This window comes from Triplophysa rosa, linkage group LG17 (assembly GCF_024868665.1).
Source record: "Triplophysa rosa linkage group LG17, Trosa_1v2, whole genome shotgun sequence".
NCBI lineage: Eukaryota > Metazoa > Chordata > Actinopteri > Cypriniformes > Nemacheilidae > Triplophysa > Triplophysa rosa.
Genome location: NC_079906.1, coordinates 13752035 through 13774323, shown reverse-complemented (window position 1 = coordinate 13774323; position 22289 = coordinate 13752035). Strand labels below are relative to the sequence as shown.

General features: G+C 36.6%; 4 protein-coding genes across 7 annotated transcripts; 3 read left to right on the top strand and 1 right to left on the bottom strand.

The window, feature by feature from the left end:
- Positions 1 to 1533: 1533 nt before the first annotated feature.
- On the bottom strand, positions 1534 to 4424 carry atp5pb (ATP synthase peripheral stalk-membrane subunit b). The gene is made up of 7 exons (XM_057356719.1): positions 4293 to 4424; positions 3524 to 3560; positions 3140 to 3285; positions 2874 to 3037; positions 2604 to 2729; positions 2192 to 2371; positions 1534 to 1741 (listed from the first exon to the last, which is right to left on the bottom strand). The coding sequence occupies exons 1-7, from the start codon at positions 4318 to 4320 to the stop codon at positions 1664 to 1666; spliced, it is 759 nt and encodes a 252-aa protein (XP_057212702.1). The 5' UTR covers positions 4321 to 4424; the 3' UTR covers positions 1534 to 1663.
- A 117-nt stretch (positions 4425 to 4541) lies between these two features.
- Positions 4542 to 11828, top strand: LOC130568567 (TRAF3-interacting JNK-activating modulator). Of its 2 annotated transcripts, XM_057357518.1 has the most exons (15): positions 4542 to 5232; positions 5609 to 5648; positions 5990 to 6453; positions 6621 to 6735; positions 6929 to 6998; positions 7265 to 7292; positions 7412 to 7441; positions 7565 to 7660; positions 8183 to 8254; positions 8415 to 8555; positions 8698 to 8835; positions 9086 to 9221; positions 10026 to 10165; positions 10829 to 10948; positions 11222 to 11828. In XM_057357518.1, the coding sequence occupies exons 3-15, from the start codon at positions 6082 to 6084 to the stop codon at positions 11420 to 11422; spliced, it is 1659 nt and encodes a 552-aa protein (XP_057213501.1). In that variant the 5' UTR covers positions 4542 to 5232; positions 5609 to 5648; positions 5990 to 6081; the 3' UTR covers positions 11423 to 11828. The 2 variants fall into 2 exon arrangements, with proteins under 2 accessions (XP_057213501.1, XP_057213502.1); XM_057357519.1 differs by lacking the exon at positions 5609 to 5648.
- Positions 11829 to 11987: 159 nt separating this feature from the next.
- On the top strand, positions 11988 to 15259 carry dnase1l1l (deoxyribonuclease I-like 1-like). Of its 2 annotated transcripts, XM_057357520.1 has the most exons (9): positions 11988 to 12154; positions 12402 to 12551; positions 12663 to 12751; positions 12840 to 12926; positions 13021 to 13139; positions 13242 to 13354; positions 13472 to 13629; positions 13949 to 14045; positions 14136 to 15259. In XM_057357520.1, the coding sequence occupies exons 2-9, from the start codon at positions 12414 to 12416 to the stop codon at positions 14229 to 14231; spliced, it is 897 nt and encodes a 298-aa protein (XP_057213503.1). In that variant the 5' UTR covers positions 11988 to 12154; positions 12402 to 12413; the 3' UTR covers positions 14232 to 15259. The 2 variants fall into 2 exon arrangements, with proteins under 2 accessions (XP_057213503.1, XP_057213504.1); XM_057357521.1 differs by having other exon boundaries at positions 11988 to 12551; positions 14151 to 15259.
- A 615-nt stretch (positions 15260 to 15874) lies between these two features.
- Positions 15875 to 21717, top strand: si:dkey-183p4.10 (uncharacterized). Of its 2 annotated transcripts, none has more exons than XM_057355789.1 (8): positions 15875 to 16012; positions 16193 to 17824; positions 17970 to 18036; positions 18172 to 18554; positions 18684 to 18750; positions 19930 to 19975; positions 20574 to 20690; positions 21600 to 21717. In XM_057355789.1, the coding sequence occupies exons 1-8, from the start codon at positions 15970 to 15972 to the stop codon at positions 21699 to 21701; spliced, it is 2457 nt and encodes an 818-aa protein (XP_057211772.1). In that variant the 5' UTR covers positions 15875 to 15969; the 3' UTR covers positions 21702 to 21717. The 2 variants fall into 2 exon arrangements, with proteins under 2 accessions (XP_057211772.1, XP_057211771.1); XM_057355788.1 differs by having other exon boundaries at positions 19930 to 20002.
- Positions 21718 to 22289: the final 572 nt, after the last annotated feature.

The following is a 22289-nucleotide window of genomic DNA, read 5'->3' as shown; positions in this document are numbered from 1 at the left end:
TGACAAGAACTATGTTTCATATTAAGAGGACTATATAAATTTCAGTATAATTATTAATTAGTTAAAATTACCAGACTTGTTCAGAAGCTTGATATATTATTATAATTTTACTTTTTATTCAATAAGTGCATCATAGAGAATAAGTAAAAAATGAACTAACATGAATGACATATAGGCTACTGTACATTCTATAAATCCTATAAAATGTTGATTTGCTTTCATTACACTTGTTACAGTATTTTAAAGCAGCTTTTAGAGCTTTAGAGCAGTTTGTCTGTTTAGGGCTACTGTAGAAACAACATGGCAAATTCCATGCAGGGGGACTAGATAGAAATAGCTCATTCTAAGGTAATAAATACATAACACTTCATTATGTAAGGTCTTTATACACCTCTGAACACAGTTATGTATATTATATTGCATTTCTGTAAATAAATCCTCCAAAAAAAATTATATTGGACATTTAAAGTGAGCCATCAGTTAACCATGAATGAGGCATGAAGCAATCGTGAAAATGATAGTGTTTAAGAAAAAAAGAGGAAGTTACTCAGAAAAAAATTCAGAAAGGCAGAGTTGGCAAAAGCTTTAAACACATCACTAAGCAGCTTTGGCTCATCTATGCTTTGGGGCCACACAGCCCAAAGGAGGTAAAAAGTGTTAAGTCATCACATGTGGGACACCGCAGACTATAAAGCAACACAGAATGTAACACTACAGAAACGTTCCGTGTATGTTATGCTATATGTTTGGTATTACAAGAAAACTGGAAGTAGGTTCATCAAGTAGTTAAACCAAGATGTCACAGAAAGACAGCACTGCATTTAACAGGACATTAAACATCACCACAGCTCAAAATTAACAAAGTAGTACATACTGAATCTTTTATAGAGAATTCGGGTGATTTCAAAGAATACAATGTTTTGTTTATTCTGTGGGCACACCTTTACGAATAAGTGACTAAACAAACATTTTGGATATTAAAATTTTATCATCAAAACACACAAAATTCACGCAAGGAATCTGACGGCAGTACATTACCTTAAAGCAAATCCTAACAAGAATCAATCTCAAAACTCCATTCCTTAAGAGTATTCCAGCATTTAGATGCGTGTAGACTATATGAGGTCTTAAAATGGACTACTTGAAAGCCAATATTCTGGACTTCCTTCATGGAAAATCCAAGGTCAAAGTCTAGTACAAGGAGGTAATTTCTGACGCAGGGAAAAACAGGGAACATTCCCTAAATTTATGAGTCCAAAGGTTTAACAGGCTTGGTATTACATTGTTAACCAACACCTCTTAAACTATTATAGCTGAATACAAAACTGTGTCATTGTGTAATTTACTAGGAGGCCAACATGTAATGGCAATCACTATTTACAACCATATTACGTATGACGACCCATTAGTCGCCATGACAGTGACAAAACAAAGGATAAAAGTTCAGAGTTAAATATCAATGCTAAAAATATCAACATCAAATTAGAATGTATGAGATAAGAATGAGTATCATGAAATAAAAGGACACTGCAGTTTAGTGAATAACCAAATCTTTTAATTAATACGGGTATGTACACATTTGACGGCACTGCCAGACTTTCAGACAGAAAGGATTTATTTAGACGGAAAAACAGAAGGCTTCAGTGTGGACATTGATAGAGACCTATGCAGTCGCTCTAGCCTGAGTGCTCTTGGCCAGGACTTTAAGATCCAAGATGCACTTGGCAATGCTTTCCTTCTCCTGAAAGACAGAAAGAACCATTGTTCAGAGAACGTGTTTTCTGTCATGCTAACAAACAGATGTTTTTCTAGTGTTTTTTAGCATTTAAAAAAAAGATGATGGTCTAAATAGCAAAACAACACCATTAAAAACTGCTACACGTGTTTGAAGCTTAGGGTTAAAATTGGTTCTTCGGAAATTTGACTTTTACATGTAGTCTGCTGTAATCATGTAATCAGTATGCTGTTTACACAGTGTTGAATACAACATCCCCATCTAGAGGCTAAACAAGGAATTGCTGTTTCAAAGCCAGCTGAAAATATGAAAACAAAAGTAAAAGCCCAGTATGTGTGCAGAGAATTCTAATAGTAAGAGTCTGCTTACACTTTTAACATGTTAAACCATATTTCGTTTAATGAATTGCGTTATTTAAAGCTCCTCTATGACAAGAGGCCAACATGAACCCTGTACCTGCTGTGGGGTGATGCTTTTGATAACATTCTGTTCAACCCAGTTGACCAGGTGCTCCTGCTCCATGCGGCGGTGCAGGTTCTGAAGCGCCACCTGATAGTCCATCCTCTTCTTCACCTCATTGGTCACCATGTGCAGTCGCTCCCTGTAATTGGTCTCCAGCAGCACAGCCACATTGTTCTGAAAGAATAAAAGATGTGTTTTACAAAACCAGACTCAAGCAGATTATAAAACCTAGTTTTACTAAAGCTGACCAACAGAACAAAGTATAAGGAATCCTGTAGACCACAATGCAATATACTAAACAAGATTTTAAAATAAAAACAAACTTATTTTCAAGATAACACAAAGATGCAAAGCAGTGAGTTCATATGACAATGTTTGCACTCTCGGGTATTCGAATCTTGCTCACCTTCTTGGTATCAAACAGCATCTGTCTTGCTTCTACTCTCCACTGTTCCTTCTTCTCATCTACAATAGCCTGGGTCAGGTTGGCCATAGCCAGATCCTTCACTTCCTTGGCCTTTGCCACTTTCTCCTGCAGAGAAAGAGAAGAAGATATCAGCCATACACAAACAACCAGTCACTGGTTAAATCATGCACAGTATCAAACCGGTTTAGTAGACAATATCTCAGCCTGCACTGGGTGACGTTTTGTTAAAACAATACACTTTCCACAAACCTCATTGAGTTTGTCTGCAAAATCAGCTACGCTGGGTCCAAATTTCTTAACTCCGTAAATGATGACTGCACCGATGGATGCGGCAGCAAAGGTCTCGTGATTGATCACATAGATTTCCTTTGAGAGCATGTACAGGAGCAGTCCGGTGCCCAGCATGTATGGACCTACAATCACAGCAGAACATCACATTAAAAACAGGCCTGCAACACAGATTTGCCGTGTCATTATAGTACCAAGAAGAGACACAATGGAGGCATCAAGCTCACCTGTGACGCCGATCTTAGGGTACAACAATGTGAAAAGTTCCTCTGGGAATATTCCATGGCGGACCTTGCCTCCCTTCTCAGGCAGAGGGGGTACCGGCGCCAAGCTCTGGGACGACTGATGAAAAGAACGGGAGGCCTGGACCAGGCTGAGGAAGAAAAGGCCATTAGCAAAATAAGTGCAGGGTTAAGACATTCACAACAAGAACTATAAAATGCACAACTACAATATATTTGGGATCTATCAGTTGTAAAGGCTAATATGTATTGTTGCAATTATCTTTAGTTACACTTCTTGGTGTAAACCTGTCTTTAGATTTACATGTCATTGTTTGTCCTACTACATTTGACACAAGGAAAGGAATACTGAATTAAGATCTTACATACCAAGCACCAAAGGAGCCGTTGTTTTTCAGGGCATGACCTGCAAAAACCAAGCAAAACACGTTAACATAAAAGTCAACCAAAAGGAAAAAAATATACCCAAATTGTGCATTGTGCTATTTCTCATAAAATAGAGCAATAATAATAAATTGATTCTAATCCCAACATTATAGATAAATTGTACTTGCACATAATACAATTAAATGTTATTGTATTTGAATGACAATCATTCTTTCTTTAGTGCAAGTCTAACATTAAATGCACGTCCTTGCACACATGACAGCGCTACAAGCTGTCAACCTCACCAGCTTCGTTATTAGCGATGCAAACGATGAATTTGAATGAAACATAATATACACAATATAAAGTCAAATAAAAATATATAATTGCAGTTACGTTACATGCGAAGGTGTAAGTTATTATGCATCTGATAGCCTACAGTACGTACAGTTTGAATGTAAGATTAGCCTTTAGCTAAACAACTCAACACAAGGACATACAGCACTTACCGAAAGCACAACACCTTGACTATTTAAATACAAGTATCTGAAATTAAAACCTGTAATGCACTCAATTTAACACATAAGTATTGTGCTAAACGGCAACTTAGAAAGCAGAAACACGTTTCAAGGCTAACGTTAGAGTTGATTCGTGTGCGGCCATTTACACCGAGGCCTCATTTTACCCTTCAACTTCACTCACCAAACAGTCCTCCTTATACACACAATAAATTAAAAACGCTACATTAGCTTTAACTGAGTTAAACACTCACCTGAAACAAACACCAATCTGGACAACATGTTTAAACGGGTGTGAATGTCAGGATCCCTGGCAGAAAGTCTCTAACGCCGGGCTCTCTGTGCCCTTCTAGACCAAGGATGAGAAACTCTCGCCAGTAATATCGCGAGATTTGTGAAAACCATTTGGTCAAATCCCATATCCGGGGATTTTTACTCGCGAGGGCCAGCAGGTGGCTCCAGTTTAGCATAAAACGAAGAGAACTCGTTTAGCGGTCGAGATGGACATTTATTATTTGAATCCGTTTAAAATAAACTACTGAAAATACGACATCTTGCAGAGATTATTTGTTTATTTTTATTCTTATTTAAATACATTACGAAATTCCAAAAATTCTCGAAAATTGAACATAGTGAAAGGCTATAACCATACCTCCAATATAAAACAACTAACAGGCTTCAGGTGGATTTCTTTCTTTCTTTCTTTCTTTCTTTCTTTCTTTCTTTCTTTCTTTCTTTCTTTCTTTCTTTCTTTCTTTCTTTCTTATATTTTTAATTTGAAGTTCAATTAAGCTCCTACATAGCTATATGTCCATGGTTTCATACCTCTTACTTCAAAGTTTTGTCTTCATATCTGTCTTATTTATTGTTCACCAAACATTAATTCTCAATTGTCTGTTTCCCATTCTGCAGTCCCTCCCTAGTAGTGTCGGTATATTTAAAAGAGGCAACATCATAAACTCTTCTCTAGTCCTAATCTACGGCCCCATCCATGTTTGGCATCAGTTTCAATACGCATGGCTGCTGAGATAGAGGAACTCATACAAGTTGTGAGGTTCATCTTACTTCCTGTTAAACAAGCAAGGCAGAAGAAATAGACCGCCCTTTGTTGAATGAACTAGTTTTCAGCTGCCATGTCAGCTTCAAACTCTTATTTCACAGTTCTTTTGACTTCAAGGACTCCTCTAAGAACAGGTACTTTAACTAAATATTCTAAAGAAACAAAACCTTCAAAGCTTGCAGAAGTTTATCTTCTTCTTGGCTTCTATATTGTGTTGTAACTGTTCTTTTGCAGGTTCGTTTGTAGCAACTTGCTATTCAGACTGCATGTTCCTGAAAAGAAACACAAAAGATATTTAATGAATTTAAACTGTGCAGTTTGAAAATGTTGATGTTTAGGTTTTGAATGCAGTCTTTAGTCTTTGTAATACCTGAAATTACTGCAGATCGAGTCGTGCATTAGTACACTGTTGTAGGCCACTTTAAAAAACGTTTTCCAGTCACTGTTTGACAAATTTCTACATAAGATTTTTTTAATTGAAGCATTTTTTATTTTCCCTTTTTGTTTTAGCTGCCTGCCTGCTTTAGAACAACAGAATATGACAGTAGAGGTGAATGACTGGACACACATCGTAAAATATGTTTAATTCAATTAATTTATTAGATTACTGTTCTCTTATCTTATCTTATCTTAAATTAAAATAAATGAAATGAAATTGAATTACTTTGCCTAATTTTTATTAGTATTCACTGCAAAATTGTTGAAGTTCTGTGAACAGTGAGACTTCACCTCATTAACATCATCATGTTTTCATTTTGTGTGTGTGTTTTTAGGTCTCATAATGAAGTTACACATTATCCTCACTTTCAACTGTTGTGTCATTCAGTTGATTTAGGATGATCTGTTCTTAAAATATATAATGACACAGTATGTGCTATTTTTCAATTACAGGAAATTGCCACTTCAAGAAACAACATCTATTTATATTGTGAAGTGACAATCCAGTGAGTAATACGTTTCAAACTTGTTCCCACTGAGAAAGAATGGAGTGTGCTGATGACAACGAAAAACTGCAGGCCGCGACATACGAGCATAAAGTAGAACAGCGCGCAGTGAAGCACAGAGAAATTAGTGATCGGAACAACATGACATTGTGTCGTAGTCCTACGAGAGATCTGGACACAAGGTGGATTAAAACCGAACTGCATCGCAAAAGGCAATTTGAGTTTTCAAAGAGAAGACCAGTGGACCGGGACACATATGCCCCGTTATCTTCAATGCCAAGGCGCAAATACTTAAGGGAAACCCAGCATGCACCAGAGCATATGACGCAAACTTTAACGTCAATCAGGCGGCCCTTGATAACAAGTCAAAACATAAAGCTCAGGAGAGATTATATAAACTGTGAAAAGCAGGTACAGACATCAATATTGTGTTTGATCTGTGACTAACTGTCTACAGTTGATACGGTCTAATCCTTAAAACTGATCATTTTAAGACTAATGTAATATCAGGCATTTCCACTGTATACTGTATTCCACTTGTATAACAACATTGACATGAATTCTGCAACACTCTAAAGACAGTTTCCACATCTTCAACAAATGATGAAAATGATCCCAGGCTGAATGCAGTGAGATGGGATGTTCCAGTTCTCAATTCTGTTTGGGTTAGAGGGAAAGAGAGAAAGGAACGAGGTTAGTGGACGTTCTGATGAATAAAAACCATGCCTAACATTTCTATCTCTAATACTGAAGTCAACAAACATACCGAATTTTAGCATAACCAGAACCTACAAATAGTTCAATTACATTTTATAGCAATGCTTTTGTGCAATACATACGTCATAAGGATGTCATATGACAAAGTGTAATTTTGTGTTTGTAATAGTTTTTGCTCAGGACATAACTCAGGACTCAAAGAATCAGAAGACTTTACTCACAACCAGCACGCAGACAGAGTAAGTAGACATTACGTGTACATCACATGTATAAAATAAATCCAATTTTGTGCATTCAAGTTTTGTTTTATCAGTATGTGTATTACCTGGGAAATCAAACCCATGTCTTTGGTATACATTTGACAGTTTATTCTGATATATTCAGTATATTAAGTACACTAAGGTTTATGGCTGCTCCTTGGGTGTAATATTTCAAAAAGCAGTCAAATTATATTGTGTATAACTATACAGTAATTCATTCTGTATTATGAACTCTCTTCATCCAGGTCTGGATTTGTGACTGTCAAAGAAGCAGTAAGGAATTTTGGTGCTTAAAGTAAAACCCATTTTTAATTTGATACAAATTATTTATTAAATTTGTGTGACATTAATTCTCCTTTCCCCACTTTTCTCTATGTCTTCATTTGATTTAGGATGTGCAACAGTTGGCTCATTATTTGGAGGTAAGGAATATACTGCGAAGTGTACTTTTATTACCAATGTCAGTCTAATGTAGTCATCAGTTCTTCAGAACATGAAGTAATGCAATATATTTCAAAGCCTAATTGTTTTTTTCCTCAATGCAGGAGGCCTTACACAGAGAAGCGGCTCTTAAAAACAAACTGGCCAGTCTTCAGAAAAGTGCCGCTACATTGGTGCGTTCTACAGAGCTCCTGTGGAAGGTACAGCAGTGAATTATTTCCTTCTTTTAAACCTCACTGTATGATCTGTATTATATTTATACACAAGTTATGCTGTCAGTCTGTATATCTGCTGGCTTCAGCAGTTGCAGAGTTTCCTGGAGTGGTCACATCAGTGATACACAGGCAGGTTGGAAGGGAGGGTTCTGTGGTCGACAGCATCCGGCTCCTTATGGCTCTTTTTTAGAAAAAAAAGAAAATATGTCTCTCTGTCACACAGGAAACGGAGAGACGTGTAGGTGTCAGAGAGCGGTTTGTTTGTGTCGTGTGATGCTTCAAAACTCATCCAAACTACTCAATTTTGTTATCCCAATGAGTAGCCTATGAAATGTTATTTATTTATATAGAAATATCCAAATCAACACAGTTTTGATCTAAATGCTAAAGATGACAGTTATACAGGATGCAGTATACTGTTACAGAAACTGAACAACACTTTGCTTTTGGTTCAGTGGCGTTCTCTCTCTCTCTCATAAACACACACGTTTCCTTTTCCTCCCACAGACACGCTGTGATGAGGACTTGCTGAAGTGTAAGATCAAAGCTCTGGAGGCACAGCTGCAGGTTTGCATCAAGGTAAGAAACCATTACATTTGTACAACTCCAGTCGAATATCTGTGAATGTCTGGATGTGAAAGTTTGCAATGCATTAACTCATGAGAAATCTGTCAGACAAAGTGCCATGTTTTTGAACAGAAAGGGATAAAATGCTGTAATTGTGGTATGGCTTTTTCAGAAGATACCTCAGGATGGAGTGAAAAAAGTGGTGCTAAAGATGGAGAAACAGAGGGAGGAGTATGAGCAGAAATCTCTGAAGGCTATTCAGAGAGCGGAGAACGAGAAGGCGGAGGCTCAGAGCAAGATGGAGCACCTCCAGGTAGAACCCTGATACACTTTTATATTGACACAAGTATGCAGAATAAGACACGGTAACCTTGCTCTGCTAATGAGATAAATGGCAATACTAATATTCATAGTAGTCTCCACTATTACTTTTTCATTCTCTTCCATTCCACTAGGGGGTGCTGCAGACAACCCAGGCCGAGTCGGAGCATTGGCAAAGGCTTTGTGAGGAACTGAGAGAGTGTTCAAACCTGCTTAAACAGAGACATGATGAATGCACCGATCAGATATTACATATGCAGGGCCAGTTAGAGGTACAGCTGACAAACCAATAAATCTAAAATCATGTATGCCATTATGAGTGAAGATCCACATCTATCAATCACATGAGCAAATTTAGTATAATGTGAAATTTTTGTGAGAAGCCAATATTTGACTAGTTTGTACCATCCAACCCTGGAAATCCAGTCTGCGCACTTGATTTTCAATGCAAATAACTTTGAGTGATGCTGAATGAAAGGTTCACTTTGGACGTTGCGTCACTTTGAATATTGTGTTGTGCAGCACTCTGTTGGACACGAGGAGATGCTGACAAAGCAGACAGAATCTCTTCAACAGGAGACAACAGAGCTTCAGTCGTGCATTTCTGAACTGGAGGAAGAGAACCTCGCTCTCAGAGAACATCTACAGGAACTCACAGGTGCACTACTACAGTCTGTTTTTAGTAGTAGAGATTTTCCACTGAACGCACTTCAGAAAAATATAAATGCTGTGGAATAGTGATCAACTTATTCTCCATAAATCTTCCAGATATGTCACTTGTTGACACATTATACAGATATTTAGATCAGAATATATTGCAAATATTACCCAATTCTAAAGGGACAGTTCACCAAAAATGAAAATTCTGTTTATTCATCCTCATATTTTTCCAAACCATTTGACATGAATATCTTAGACAATGTCATGATTCACTTTCATTACAATTTTTAATACCGTGAATCTGACTGCTGACTAAAAAGAAATAAGGCAACATGAGGGTATGATAAATAATGACCAAAAATGTATTTTGGGGTGCACTGTCCCTTTACGGAATTTACAGCAATTTACAGCCTTAAAGTATTAAAGCGACAGTTCACCCAAAAAAATCTGTCATTTTTTCTCACCCTAGTTGTTCCGAATCTGTATAAATGTCTTTGTTCGGTTGAGCACAAAGAAAGATATTTGGAAGAATGTTCTGGGGCACCACTGACTACCATAGTAGAAAATAGTATTGTGTATTTTTACACAAAAGAAGATATTTTGAGAACTGTCAGTTGCTAACATTCTTTCAAATATCTTTCTTTGTGTTTATCCGAACAAAGAAATATATACAGGTTTGGAACAACTAGAGAGTGAGTATTTTCATGACAGAATTTTCATTTTTGCGTGAACTATCCCTTTAAATAACAAGTTGCCATACATATTTTATGCGATTAGATATTTCAGTTTCTGTCACTCACAGGAAACAACCATGAGTGGTGGAACAATAACACACACTCTCATGAGGACGTTTCGGTACTGGACCAACTTCTACGAACAGACAACAGTATGAACAAACAACTCATGGACATGGAGCTTAGACTTAGAATCAAAGAAAAAGAGGTACACAACAGCATGAGAGAACTGAATAGATGATGTACTTTCTAATATTCTTTCATTTCCCTTTTTTTAATTTGCGGAAACTTACAAATGGCTCACTTAACTGCATATTAATTTGGGAGTGAAGAACAAATGATACATACAAATTAAAGTTAACCATTGAAACTTTAATTCAGCTGTTGTAAATTATATTAAAGGAACAGTTCACTTTCAAATTAAAATTTCATGATAATTCACTCAGTCACATGTCATATTCTGTCTTCTGTCGAAAACAAATTGAGGCTTATAAGGGAAATCTTTCCAGGGTTCTTATCCATATAATGGACTTAAATGGGGGGCTGTATAGGTTAAGGTCCAAATTTCAGTTTCATCGCAGCTTCAAAAGGCTTGACACAACACGAGCCGACGAATAAGGGTGTTGTCTAGTGAAACGATAAATTATTTTCCAAGAAAACAAAAAAAAGATATACGTTTTAAACATAAATACACATGGGGGTGAGTGAATTATAATGAAAATTTAATTTTAGAGTGAAGTATGAAGTATGAAGTATTCTTTTAAGTCTATAGAGTCACTCTATATAGAGTGACATCGATAAAGTAGTCATTTCCCAAAATTTAAGGCACAATGTAACATCTGCTGTCTTGATTTCATGGTTACCATGGCAGTGCATAGAGCTACAGTTGGAGCTTGAAGCCCTGGAGCAAGAGTGTTACAGCTATCAATCTCGTCTGAGCCAGTGCAAAGAGGAAATAAACAAACTGACCACACGACAGAACAGCACCAGGGTGAGAATCTACCCCCGTCATAACAATAACATACATACATTTTGACTGTAAGCCTCATTTTGATCAAACCTTTGATCCTGGTGTTCTTATGTTTATAAATGAAGGTGCAGGAACACTATGCATGTTCATAATAAGTCTATTCTGAAAGATTTAGTGAGTTTGAAAACAATGATGGTTAACACATATTCTTTTCTATCTTCCTTGAAGTTTCTTAGCTTTCTTTTGCTCATTTAATATATTTATCAATGTTCTCTTCTCTTTTTTCTCAAACAGAAGCGATGTTGTGGACCCTGTTTTATTATGTGTCTGTTCTTCCTGCTGCTGGTAGTTTTGGTGATGGCAGCTCTGTGTTTGTACCATCCACCTGCCAGAGAGCAGCTACGACAGTTTTACTCTCTTTTGGAACAACGTATGGAAGATTACATGATACAAACAGCATCAACACAACATGGAGCTTGTGTTAGACCTGTGTGACCAGACAAAGAAACAAGAGCAAAGCCAAGAATGTTCTAGATATTTGTTTATATTTATTTTGCATTTAAGTTTCTAAATATTTTTTTTAAAAGACTAAGTATTTTTATTAATTGGCATCAGTAGAAAATTCTATTGTTTTTATGTTTTTGTTTAATGTACACATTTACATGTATGCATGGCTTAAATATTTGTATATTTAAGTTGAATTGTAGTTTTTTGAAATAGTCCTTTGTATTAAAATTGTAATAGTACTTTTCTACAGAATAGTATTAAAGTTAAATACTCATACATGTGCCCATATGGCTTGAACCGAACATGATTTTTTGAAAACTATTTGCTTATTGTTAAACGCAAATGCAATGTCAGATAAACGTTTAATAAATTCCCAGAGCTTATACCTAAAATATGAATTCTTTTACTTGAGGAATTATATAATTTACCGGCTGATTTCAAAAGATTATTTCCGGATAGTGATAGATGATTTTTTTTAGCTTGCACTTATTGAGAATAATGGGATGATGAATGGCAGAAAAAGCACATTGTCATGGCCGGTCACTCTTTAGCGTTCCAGACTGACCTGCACTGACACAGCTCATTTAAAAGGAAGCACACATATTCACACGCTGCCCCTCCCTCTGCCCATCACTGCATTTCATCATGCTTTCCTGTGTAAAATACTGTTACAGAGTCCAACTCCATAACCATCTTAAAACCTTAAAGCTGTCAAACAGGGTGAGTCATTTTGTGCCTTTTTGAGTGCCTTTTGTAAGGAATTCGTTTTTAAGAAATTAATTCGTAATGGTTGAATTATGAAACGGAATAAGCAAACCAAAAAAATGACACAACTCTAAGCCTGGGTGTAACAAGGAAACTACAGTACCACAGAGATTGTTATATACTGTATGTGCAAAATGTTTTTGCATAATTTTGGTTAATCGTGTCTTTCTTTTAAATATTTTTTGATGAATTTAACTTTTAGAAGTTCTGATAAATGAGGTCACCTGTTCTGCTGGCTTGTTTCGTGGGATTATGGACTACTGTAAATTCACTGAAGATCTGTGCCTTCAACATACAGAGCTATGGGGAAGCAAAGGCCAGCAAGAAGCAGGTTATGGAGATTTTGATCAAGGTACAAACCACTGACAACATGCAGCCTACTGTACATGTTAGAAAGATTGAAAAGGACCCCAGAATCTCTCTCTTCAAACGCTCTTTTTCTGAAGTGATATTTTATTTCTAGATTATTTCACGATGTGATCTGAGTTTGATTCAGGAAGTTCGAGATTCTAGAGGTAAAGCCATATCTGCGCTGTTGATTAACTTAAACAGGTACATTTACACCTGCCACTCTAAATCAAATGTGTTTATGAATTCACATGTAATATATATAATACAAAATGTTCTTATTTTCTTCAAGGTATGACATATCTCACATTTACACCCATCTGGAAAGTAAACGAATGGGGAAGTCAACATATAAAGAGCAGTATGTGTACATTTACAGGTAATAGAAATGGTAAACGCTTAAAGAACAAACAAAAGGAAATATAGAATCAACAGAAATAGTCATGGTAATGTGTCATGTGCTGTGTTAACAGAAAAAATATGCTACAGGTGCTTGAGCAATACCAGCACCTTAAGTTAAATGAGACAGCGGCCGAATCGCAGGTGTTCTCCAGAGAGCCGTTCATCATCCGGATCCATTCTCCCACAACCTGTATGTGCTTACCTTTCCATACTTATGAAATACAATAACACATGACTACTGTTCAGATACCTTTTGTGAAAATGGAATATAACTGGTCGTATCTTCTTATAGTGATTAAGAACTTTGTCCTCATTGGTCAACATACTTGTCCAAAGAATGCAATGAAAGAAATGGAGGTGTTGTACGAGGTCTTCCAAACAGTCAGAAAGAAATGGAAAACTGAGGTAAACAAAACCTTTTCAATAAGACACATTTTTACAAATATATGCTGTATATTTAATAATATACAGGTATACTGCATGGATTATAAACTGTATAAATACCCTAAACTTCTTATCCAGAATGTGATGTTTCTGGGAGATCTAAATGCTGCTTGCAGCTACACTACTAATAAAGGACTGAGAAACGTCCATCTCAGGAGTGACCCAAAGTTCCATTGGCTGATTAGAGATGAGCAGGACACCACAGTTCGAGACAAAACACACTGTGCTTATGACAGGTACACTATCAAAACTCTCTACAAGGTCTAGAAGCATGATTTTGAGCAGTACAGAATTTGCCCATGAGCAGTACAGAATTTGTGGCAGTGACTATGAATGAAACTATTCTATATTTAATGAAAAATGAGGATAAGGAATAAAGTGAAGACTAGTGAACAGCATCTTTCACAGCTAGATGGCACACACACATAGTAACTTGATAGACAGAAGAGATTTTACACTCGACTAAGAGTTTTATAGAAAGTACATTACAAAATATGCTAATACAGTATATGCTGCATGCTTTAACAGTTCAATCTTTCTGAAATTTTCTTTTAGGATTATTATTCATGGCAAAGAACTCATTTCTGGAATAGTTCCAGAATCTGCTCAGCCGTTCAACTTCAAACAAGAGTTTGGTCTCTCAGAAGAAGAGGTAAGCAGACCTAAAAATGTAGTCACTTAACTATTTTAATAATATTTTGAATGATCTTTCATAATCTATTACCATATATACTGTATATAGGTGTTTTTTCCACAGGCTTTGGAAATCAGTGATCATTATCCTGTAGAGGTTGATTTAAAACCGAACCATCGCTACCTCCTGCGGCATGAACTGTGAAAATGTGCGAACATGTGGAATCCTGCTAAACAAAAATATATGTATCTGTATTCCACAGTACGATACTGTACTCACCGAAACTCATGCTTAAAACACCAACATCAGATATCATTTTATTTTTACCACAATGTTGCCCTGCAATAAAACACTAACAGCAGTGCCTCGTGTAACGGAGGCCAGCGAGAGAGAGCTGTGCGAGTAAAACTCACTCCCCGACCAACAGACATGCTCTAGCGACAGATGCTAGAGGCTGCGGTCTTTAGCCTCCTCGTCAGAGCGCCTGTCTCCCATCCGGACCAACGCCGGTTCAAGGCCCGCGCAGAGCCATGCGAGTAGGACTGGTTACACTCGCATGTACAGTTGCGTTTACTGGTAGCATGGAATGTGACCTCATAAGTGATCAAGTGAAATGCAATATACAAATTATTTTTAGCAATATTTCATGTAGTACATTTATAATGAAAAGTGATGAATGTATTTATTTTTTAACGAATCTTGCAATTCATTATAGGATTGCTTGTTTTGCACAACAGATACATCCATTGGTGCCTTAGTATCTAAGGTACTTTTTAATAACATACTTCAGACACATTTGTCAGTTGCGATGGCTTCAAATGCTGCCTTCCTTCATAGCTTCTAGATTTGGAGCAGAGCAATAGTCAGCGGTTTAGAAGCACTGAATTAGTGCCATAGAGAGAATATAAACAGAGACACCAAAGTCATTTAAAACAACAGATGTTCTCACCCAATACATTGTTAAACATAACAACAGGAAGAAAAGCATTGTCCCTGTTACTAAACTAATAAAGCCATGCTGAACAGAAGATCTCTTTCAGCCAATAAACTGTTGACATAAAAATAACTTAAAAAGAGCCAAGAATGAGTATGTTTTGATATTGTGATGCTTTAGTGCTCATCTATATTAGGCTATCTTCAAAGTTTGATGTTGGTAAGAGCGTTGATATCGTTTGATTTTAATAATAATAAACCTGTCTTTATTTTCCATGCCTCACTATCCTAATAAAAAAATCAACATATCTTTGGCTCTATGTAATTTATTAGTGAAACATGAAGAACTTTTTATCCAATTGCAGTCTCGTTTTATATGATTGAACTGCTTGGTTACCAAGGCAACAAACAAGAAGCTATGCATCTTGTTGCAAGGCCAAATAGTATGCACATTTTGAAGTATTTAAATACCTCACAGTTGATTATAAAAATAGCAACAAATAGTATGCAAACATTTTGGTAATCTTAATAACACACACATCGGACTTCAATAAAGTTGTTACTTGTGCTGTTATACAGTAATGTGTAAGGAGTATGTATTTTGATGAACACATTATGAGGTTTCGTTCAAACCACAACCTAGAAAAGGGACTCTTGACTGCACTCCTGCAGCAGTAACACACACGCACACACACAAATATAAAAAAGTAAATATTATACATTATAAACAAGGGCGATTTTGACAAATATCTATAACAACATTCAGTTTTGTTGTGTTAGGTCATGTACTGTACATTGGTGCACCAATTGCTAAGCTTTTTTGTGTGTGTTAGCGTTTGTTCATTTTTTATGACTCTATTTTGACAGGAAGTAGCTACGACACGCATCGGTGTGCACCTCACTCTCATTTTGTCTGTGGTGGTACAGACGTCTGTCAGTTTTGTGCATGATTTTATTCTTTATGAGGTGAATTTTTATTTTTTACACCTCTTACTGCATTGTAAACAAGATGGAACAAAGTATTTCTGATTGTCTGAAAGACACATTTCCAGGTGAGAATTTTTTAAGCTGTTTCATGTAAGATTTAATCACAGTTTGTAACCAATTGTGCATGATATTACTATTCCATTAATATTTCCTGACTTTTAAAATGGTATTGTAGTTATATAACTTAGTACGTAAATAGTACTGACTTGTGCTTATTCCTGCTTTTTTAAATAAAAACATCAAAGACTTTGAACATCTACACTTTGGTGACGACACTGAAACGGCATACATTGGTGATAAACCTGAAACAGGAGCAGCCATGGAGGACAACAACAATCAAGATGAAGACAGTGTCTCTTGGACAGTGTCTCGTGTAGATTTAGTAAAGACTCAAGGCTTTACAAATACTGATGTGGAAGTAGAAACTAGTTCTCGAAACAGTAAGGATGGCCTTTTAGATAAACAAAGCATGAAGACAGGACCTATTGTCTATGGATCATGGGATCATTACGATTCAGATGAAGAAAAGACTCAATCCAAAAACCAGCAATTAAGCTTGCATGAAGAGAAACTCAAAGAAGATGAACTTGAGACACATGCAGAAACATCAGACATTCATCGAATGATAAAAGAACAAGCTCGTGTTCAGATGGAGGATGTTGGTTTCCTAGAAAAGGATCCTGGAATGGTAATGACGGAGAAAACATCACATCTACTATCATTCCAAATGGTGGATAATCTTGAAGAGAAGAGCTCAGCATCAGAAGAAGAAATAACGGATCCTGAGGATATTGAGGAACATGCCTTTCAGCATGCACAAGTTAACAAAGAACGCAATAATTTCATTGAAGATGACCCAATGATGTCAATAGACGTCCAGCCCAGGGATGACATTAAAGAATTTACAGAAGATGATCCTGTGAGGGTGGAGGAGGGTTTAGCAGATTACCCCTCTGATCTGTCTCAAAGTGAAGATGAGGACTGCCCAGAGGGAGAACCTTCTCACATGAACAGCGAGCTAGATGAAATGCATCTGCAAGCAGACGAGGAACACTGTTTCTATCAGCTGGAGAATCAAGCCATAACTTCAACTGATGATGATAGTAAAAGGAAAAACAAATCCATGAACCCTGCACATACGGCCACTTACATCAAGAGTGACCTGGACGTTGAAGATGTTTGCGAAGAATACAACAGTAATGCAGAAAAAGGTAACAGTGGGATTGAAAACACTGTAGAAAGTGCTGATTCTGAGAACTTTCCATCGATTGCTTTACTGTATGAGAGCAGTAAAGGTGACACGAATGAGCAACGTGACTATGACAGTGATATCAGCAGTGATGAAGACTACATGAGGAAGAGCATCGCTTCTCATGAACAAGAAAACACATTTGCAAAAGAAGTTGTTGAGTGTGAAGAAGATGATATGGAGGACACAGACAGTCAAAATGTAGAGATATGTGATGTTGGAGGTTTATCAGGCGTTCTAGCATTTCCTGAAGCTGGAATGTTGGACCCTTCCGCATACGGTTCACGTGCTTCTGACAATTCAAACATTAGTGTGAGCCACTTAGAGTCCAATTCAGTCAAACCAGACGAAGACAACACAGAACACAACAATGACTTTTTAAACACTGGAGAAAGTCACAACACATTGTTCCCAGAGACGTTTTGGAGGTTGGTAGATGAGGACAGCCTGAAGCTGGATGAATATGACTGGGATGTTAATGAAGAAGAGGTGATCTGTGATGAAGAGGAGGATTTTCTGGAAGAGCTAGAGAATGAGGAGGAAATGGAGAGGGACTGGGAGAAAGAACGTGAAAGGATCGAAGCTTTTAACAGATACTACAAGTCCTTCGAAGGCGAGGAAATTGTTTGTAAGTGTTTGGAAACCATTTTAAAATTCCTTGGAGACTAAAAAAAGAGAACGTACGTACTGATAAAATGTATATGTTGAATGTGCAGTAAGACTTTGTAAAGATGTCTGAATTCTGGTAAAAGTTGAACTTTCTCGAACAACAGGTAGAAGCCACAAAGTTACATTTCGTTTGGATCCAGAATCCACTCGATATGAAGAGGAATGTAGTAGGTATGAATGATTTAATTTAGCTTTTGGGTGAAGTATGTAATTTCTGTGCCACTAGCGGCACTAACACCAGGTTTTGTAAATATAATATTTTTCATAAAACACATTACCTTATGCACATTTGATTTTGTAACACAGCAGTGAAGACGAACTGAGCACAAACGTCAGTGAGTTGCACGCTGCAGAGCCTGTTTCAGTCGATCTACATCAAAGCAACAAAGAACACAACAGCAAACCTTTAGAGGCTTTAGATGCTGGAGAAAATATCCACAATGTACAACCTGAGACACTCTGGTCCACAACATTACTGATGGATGAGGGCAATGTGGAGCTTAATGAATATGATCACGACATTCATAGAGAAGACTTGGGTAAACTTAATTCAAGTGAGGTGTTCTGTGATGAAAAGAAACATTTTACGGGGGAGCAAAAAAATGATGGGCAGGAAGTAAAAAGAGAGAGGCATGAACAAGCAAGAACTGAAGTTTTAAACAGAGGCAACAAAGAGCACGAAAACGAGGGTAAGTTCTCATTTTCGTACCCCATTTAAGTTTCTATGAAAAAGAAACACACATACTGATAGAAGAAATTGTAAGTCACCTAATATCTCGCAAATCAATAAATTCAAATGTAAAAATCTCTTTTAACAGTGCCAGACCTGAGCCACAATTTTTTGTTTGTGAATCAAGAATCTTCTCAAACTGAAGATAATGAAAGGTGAGATGGGTTTTGTTCAGCTTAAAGAAATGTAAAATATTGTCATGATCAGATTTCATAGATGCAGTGGTTTGAGAATCATATATTTAATATATATCGTCGCTGTCGGGCGGAAACCTCCTATGTCCAAATTTGGTCAATTTCATATTTTTTCACAAATCGATGCTATTGGTCAGTCCCCATGTGGGTCTGTTATTTTTACAAATTATTAACCAATCTAAAGTGTTGAAAATAGCTTGAGAGCAAATCTCTTAACTCCATTGGACACTTCAGCTGTCTGAGAAGTCTCGTAACTCCACCTCTTCTTCACTCCACGGGAGCTTCTCGGCATTACGTCTCCTGATTGAAACTTTTTTAGACAATAACGAGTGAAAATAGTTAGGTTAGATACATTTGAGTAGGTCTGTTTTGTTAAAAATCGATAGCTGTAATGCTTCGGTGCAGAAGGAAGTCCGTGAGCCACGAAGGTAAATTTGCGAGCAGATTCGGCTAATTTCCGCCTATTAGACAGCCTAGTCAGCTTATCGTTTTTTTGTATTAAATCACTTATAGTTCTTAAACCTTTAAAATAGAGTTTAAGAAGATGTATGTAACCACAGTCGTTAGCTTTGGTTAACAATTGAAGCCTTTTCTCTTGTCAAGAGGCTCAACGCGACCGCCGACTTTATTTGCGTGCAGATTAATTTCCGCCTATATTAGACAGCCTGTTTAACGTTTTATTTTGGTATTGCATCACTCATAGCTCTAACATTTAAAATAGAGTTTAGGAAGATGTATGTAACCACAATCATTAGCTTTCATTAGCTCTTAAATCCTTGTCTCTTGTCAAAAGGCTCAATGCGATTGCAGACTTTGATGAACACTGCTGGCAGCAGCGACGTCTGTGTCCGTACCATTCTTATCAATGACAGCGTAATCTCGTATCTCCCTGCTCCCAAGTCATAAACCTTGTATCTCCGATTAAACATGGTTTTGGGGAAATGTTGTGTTAATGTTGGTACACAACAGTATATGATAGCAATATAAGGTATAATACCAACTTTAACGATACAATGTTTAATAACAAAAATATGCAGATTTTTTAACTTCCTGAAAAATAATGGTTTTGGAGGTTTTGGAGATACGAGGATTCCGCCCGACAGTGACGATATACAATATATATTTGATATTGCTCTACAGCAGTGAACAGGAATCAAACACAGAAGATGACAACAGGAAGACTAAGGTAACACCATCAGATCAACAGTGTTGGGTAAGTTACTCTGAAAAAGTAATTAATTACTAGTTACTAATTACATATTCAATAGTGTAATTAGATTACTGTACAAATTACTCTCTCCAAAAAGTATTTAGTTACTTGTTATTTATTACTAATTACTTTCTATATCCTATATCCACCTTGATTAGTTAAGTGATTCAAGGATAGGCATGAAACGGCTCTTTTAATTCATTCAAATAAATAATATTAAACTACATAAAGTACTCTTATTAACTGAACAAAGTAATATAAATGTGAGAATTATACATAAACGCACGGATTTTAAAGTTAGACTTTGAATTTTTATGTCAATTCCACTATTGCACACACATATATTACACAAAGTATTTAGTTTAATTACAGTACATCAAAAGTAACTGTAATTAAATTACAGAAAAAATAAGAATAATCCCTCACTTTACTTTTTCAAGGGTAAAGTAATTAAATTACAGTAACTAATTACTTAGTAACTAGTTACACCCAACACTGCAGATCAAATACAGTAGCGTAAACCAAATAATCAGAGTCAATCTGTCAAAGTCTTACGTCTCGCCATGTTTCTCAGGACCAAAGTGATTCTGATGAACCACAAAGTTGTACACAGTTATTGTCCCCAGGAAGGCAGAAGTTACCAAAGCACTCACAAAAGCTTAACAAGAATCAAAAGGAACCTAAAAGCAAGGTAAGCATTATGTTAGAGTAAACACCATTTTGCCAGCCATTAGGCTGCAGCTTTTTACATTTTCCAAAGTTTCCCAAACTTCTATACGCTTCAAAAAGTTCTTCGATGCCATAGAAGAACCTTTTGGTTCTATAAAGAACCTTTAACATCTGAAGAACCTTTCTGTTTCACAAAAAGCTCTTTGTGGCGAAAAAAGGCTCCTCAGATTATGAAAAATAAGAAAGAGATGGTTCTTTAAAGAACCTTTGACTGAATGGTTCTTTGTGGAACCAAAAATGGCTCTTCTATGGCATCGCTGTGAAGAACCTTAAGTTTTAAGCACACGCTTAAAAATAAAAGGTGCTTAAAAGGTTCTTCAGAGCAATGCCACAGAAGAACCCTTTTTGGTTCCACAAAGAACCATCTCTTTCTTACTTTTACAATCTGAAGAACCTTTTTTTCGCCACAGAGAACCTTTTTTGAAACAGAAGGTTCTTCAGATGGACAAGGTTCTTTATGGAACCAAAAGGTTCTTCTATGGCATCAAAGAACCTTTTGAAGCAGCTTTTTTTTAAGAGTGCATCTTTATTTTTAAGACACATAATGCATTAATTGTGTATATTGTATATACACATTTATCACATACAGTATTGGGTTAACGACACTTCACCCTTCAACAAATTATATATTCACGCTCAGGTTTCAAACTTGTATAATTGTTCCATCTTCAATAGAAAGAACACAGTAGGCTATACAGGTACTTATTCCAGTGGAAGGAGACAACATATGTGTGGTCATTGAAAGTTACACAGGTTTCATAACAACACCATTTTTATTTTTGGGTGATCTTTCTCTTTTAAGTCACTAAGTCCAAAGCATCTAACCAAATGGATTCAGTCTTAACCCAACTACGTTTTAATTTCTCTGTAGTGTCTTGTCCTGCTGAAGTCAGTATTAGCAGTGAGTCTGGCAACAGCGGTGGGAGTTCTGTCTTACTGGTGGGCCACAGACAGCCTGGACTGGATCTACTGAATTTATATTTGTTTTGGCTGTACAACATGATTTAAAGCAACAAATTTGTGACCTCTCTGTGTATGATAAAGAAACTGTTGCACAAGACCAAGCTTGCATGTAAAATGCGATTACTCCACAAAATCGTAGTAAACTGACTGAGATACTGTAGGTCCAAGTTTATTTCTTTACAGGATGCAACTTAACATTGTTATGGTTAAACAGTGCTTTGAAATATAGCTTTAAAAAAACACTTTCATGTCTTATAACACTGTTATCTTGTTTTTTATGCGAAACCCCATTCATCCATAGCAAAGGTAATCGATTTAATTTTGAATAAATGTTACTCACAACATTACATCAATTATATTTGCTCTAGCAATTTCTCACGCCGTGTCCACACCAGACGTGCTGTGACATCCTAACACATTAGAAAAGCTATTTTTTCCATGTCACGCAGAGTTTTTGTCCACACCAGCCACAACAGTGATATATAACAAGCTACAATGGATTAGAAATTAATTAAATGTTTGATTTAAATGTTGCACGTCGCATCGCATATGGTGTGGACACAGTGTTATTTGGAAAAGTGGATGTACAGGCTATCTT

Coding starts and splice junctions, on each gene's coding strand:
- atp5pb (XM_057356719.1), bottom strand. CDS start 4,320: ATGTTGTCCAGATTGGTGTTTGTTTCAG. Junction 3,561..4,292: donor CAGATTGGTGTTTGTTTCAG/GTGAGTGTTTAA, acceptor TGGTTTTTGCAG/GTCATGCCCTGAAAAACAAC. Junction 2,730..2,873: donor TTGCAGACAAACTCAATGAG/GTTTGTGGAAAG, acceptor CTTTCTCTGCAG/GAGAAAGTGGCAAAGGCCAA.
- LOC130568567 (XM_057357519.1), top strand. CDS start 6,082: ATGGAGTGTGCTGATGACAACGAAAAACTGCAGGCCGCGACATACGAG. Junction 6,999..7,264: donor ACAACCAGCACGCAGACAGA/GTAAGTAGACAT, acceptor CTCTTCATCCAG/GTCTGGATTTGTGACTGTCA. Junction 9,222..10,025: donor ACATCTACAGGAACTCACAG/GTGCACTACTAC, acceptor TGTCACTCACAG/GAAACAACCATGAGTGGTGG.
- dnase1l1l (XM_057357520.1), top strand. CDS start 12,414: ATGAGGTCACCTGTTCTGCTGGCTTGTTTCGTGGGATTATGGACTACT. Junction 12,752..12,839: donor CTGTTGATTAACTTAAACAG/GTACATTTACAC, acceptor ATTTTCTTCAAG/GTATGACATATCTCACATTT. Junction 13,355..13,471: donor GAAAGAAATGGAAAACTGAG/GTAAACAAAACC, acceptor CTTCTTATCCAG/AATGTGATGTTTCTGGGAGA.
- si:dkey-183p4.10 (XM_057355788.1), top strand. CDS start 15,970: ATGGAACAAAGTATTTCTGATTGTCTGAAAGACACATTTCCAG. Junction 18,037..18,171: donor TATGAAGAGGAATGTAGTAG/GTATGAATGATT, acceptor TTTGTAACACAG/CAGTGAAGACGAACTGAGCA. Junction 20,003..20,573: donor CATCAGATCAACAGTGTTGG/GTAAGTTACTCT, acceptor CATGTTTCTCAG/GACCAAAGTGATTCTGATGA.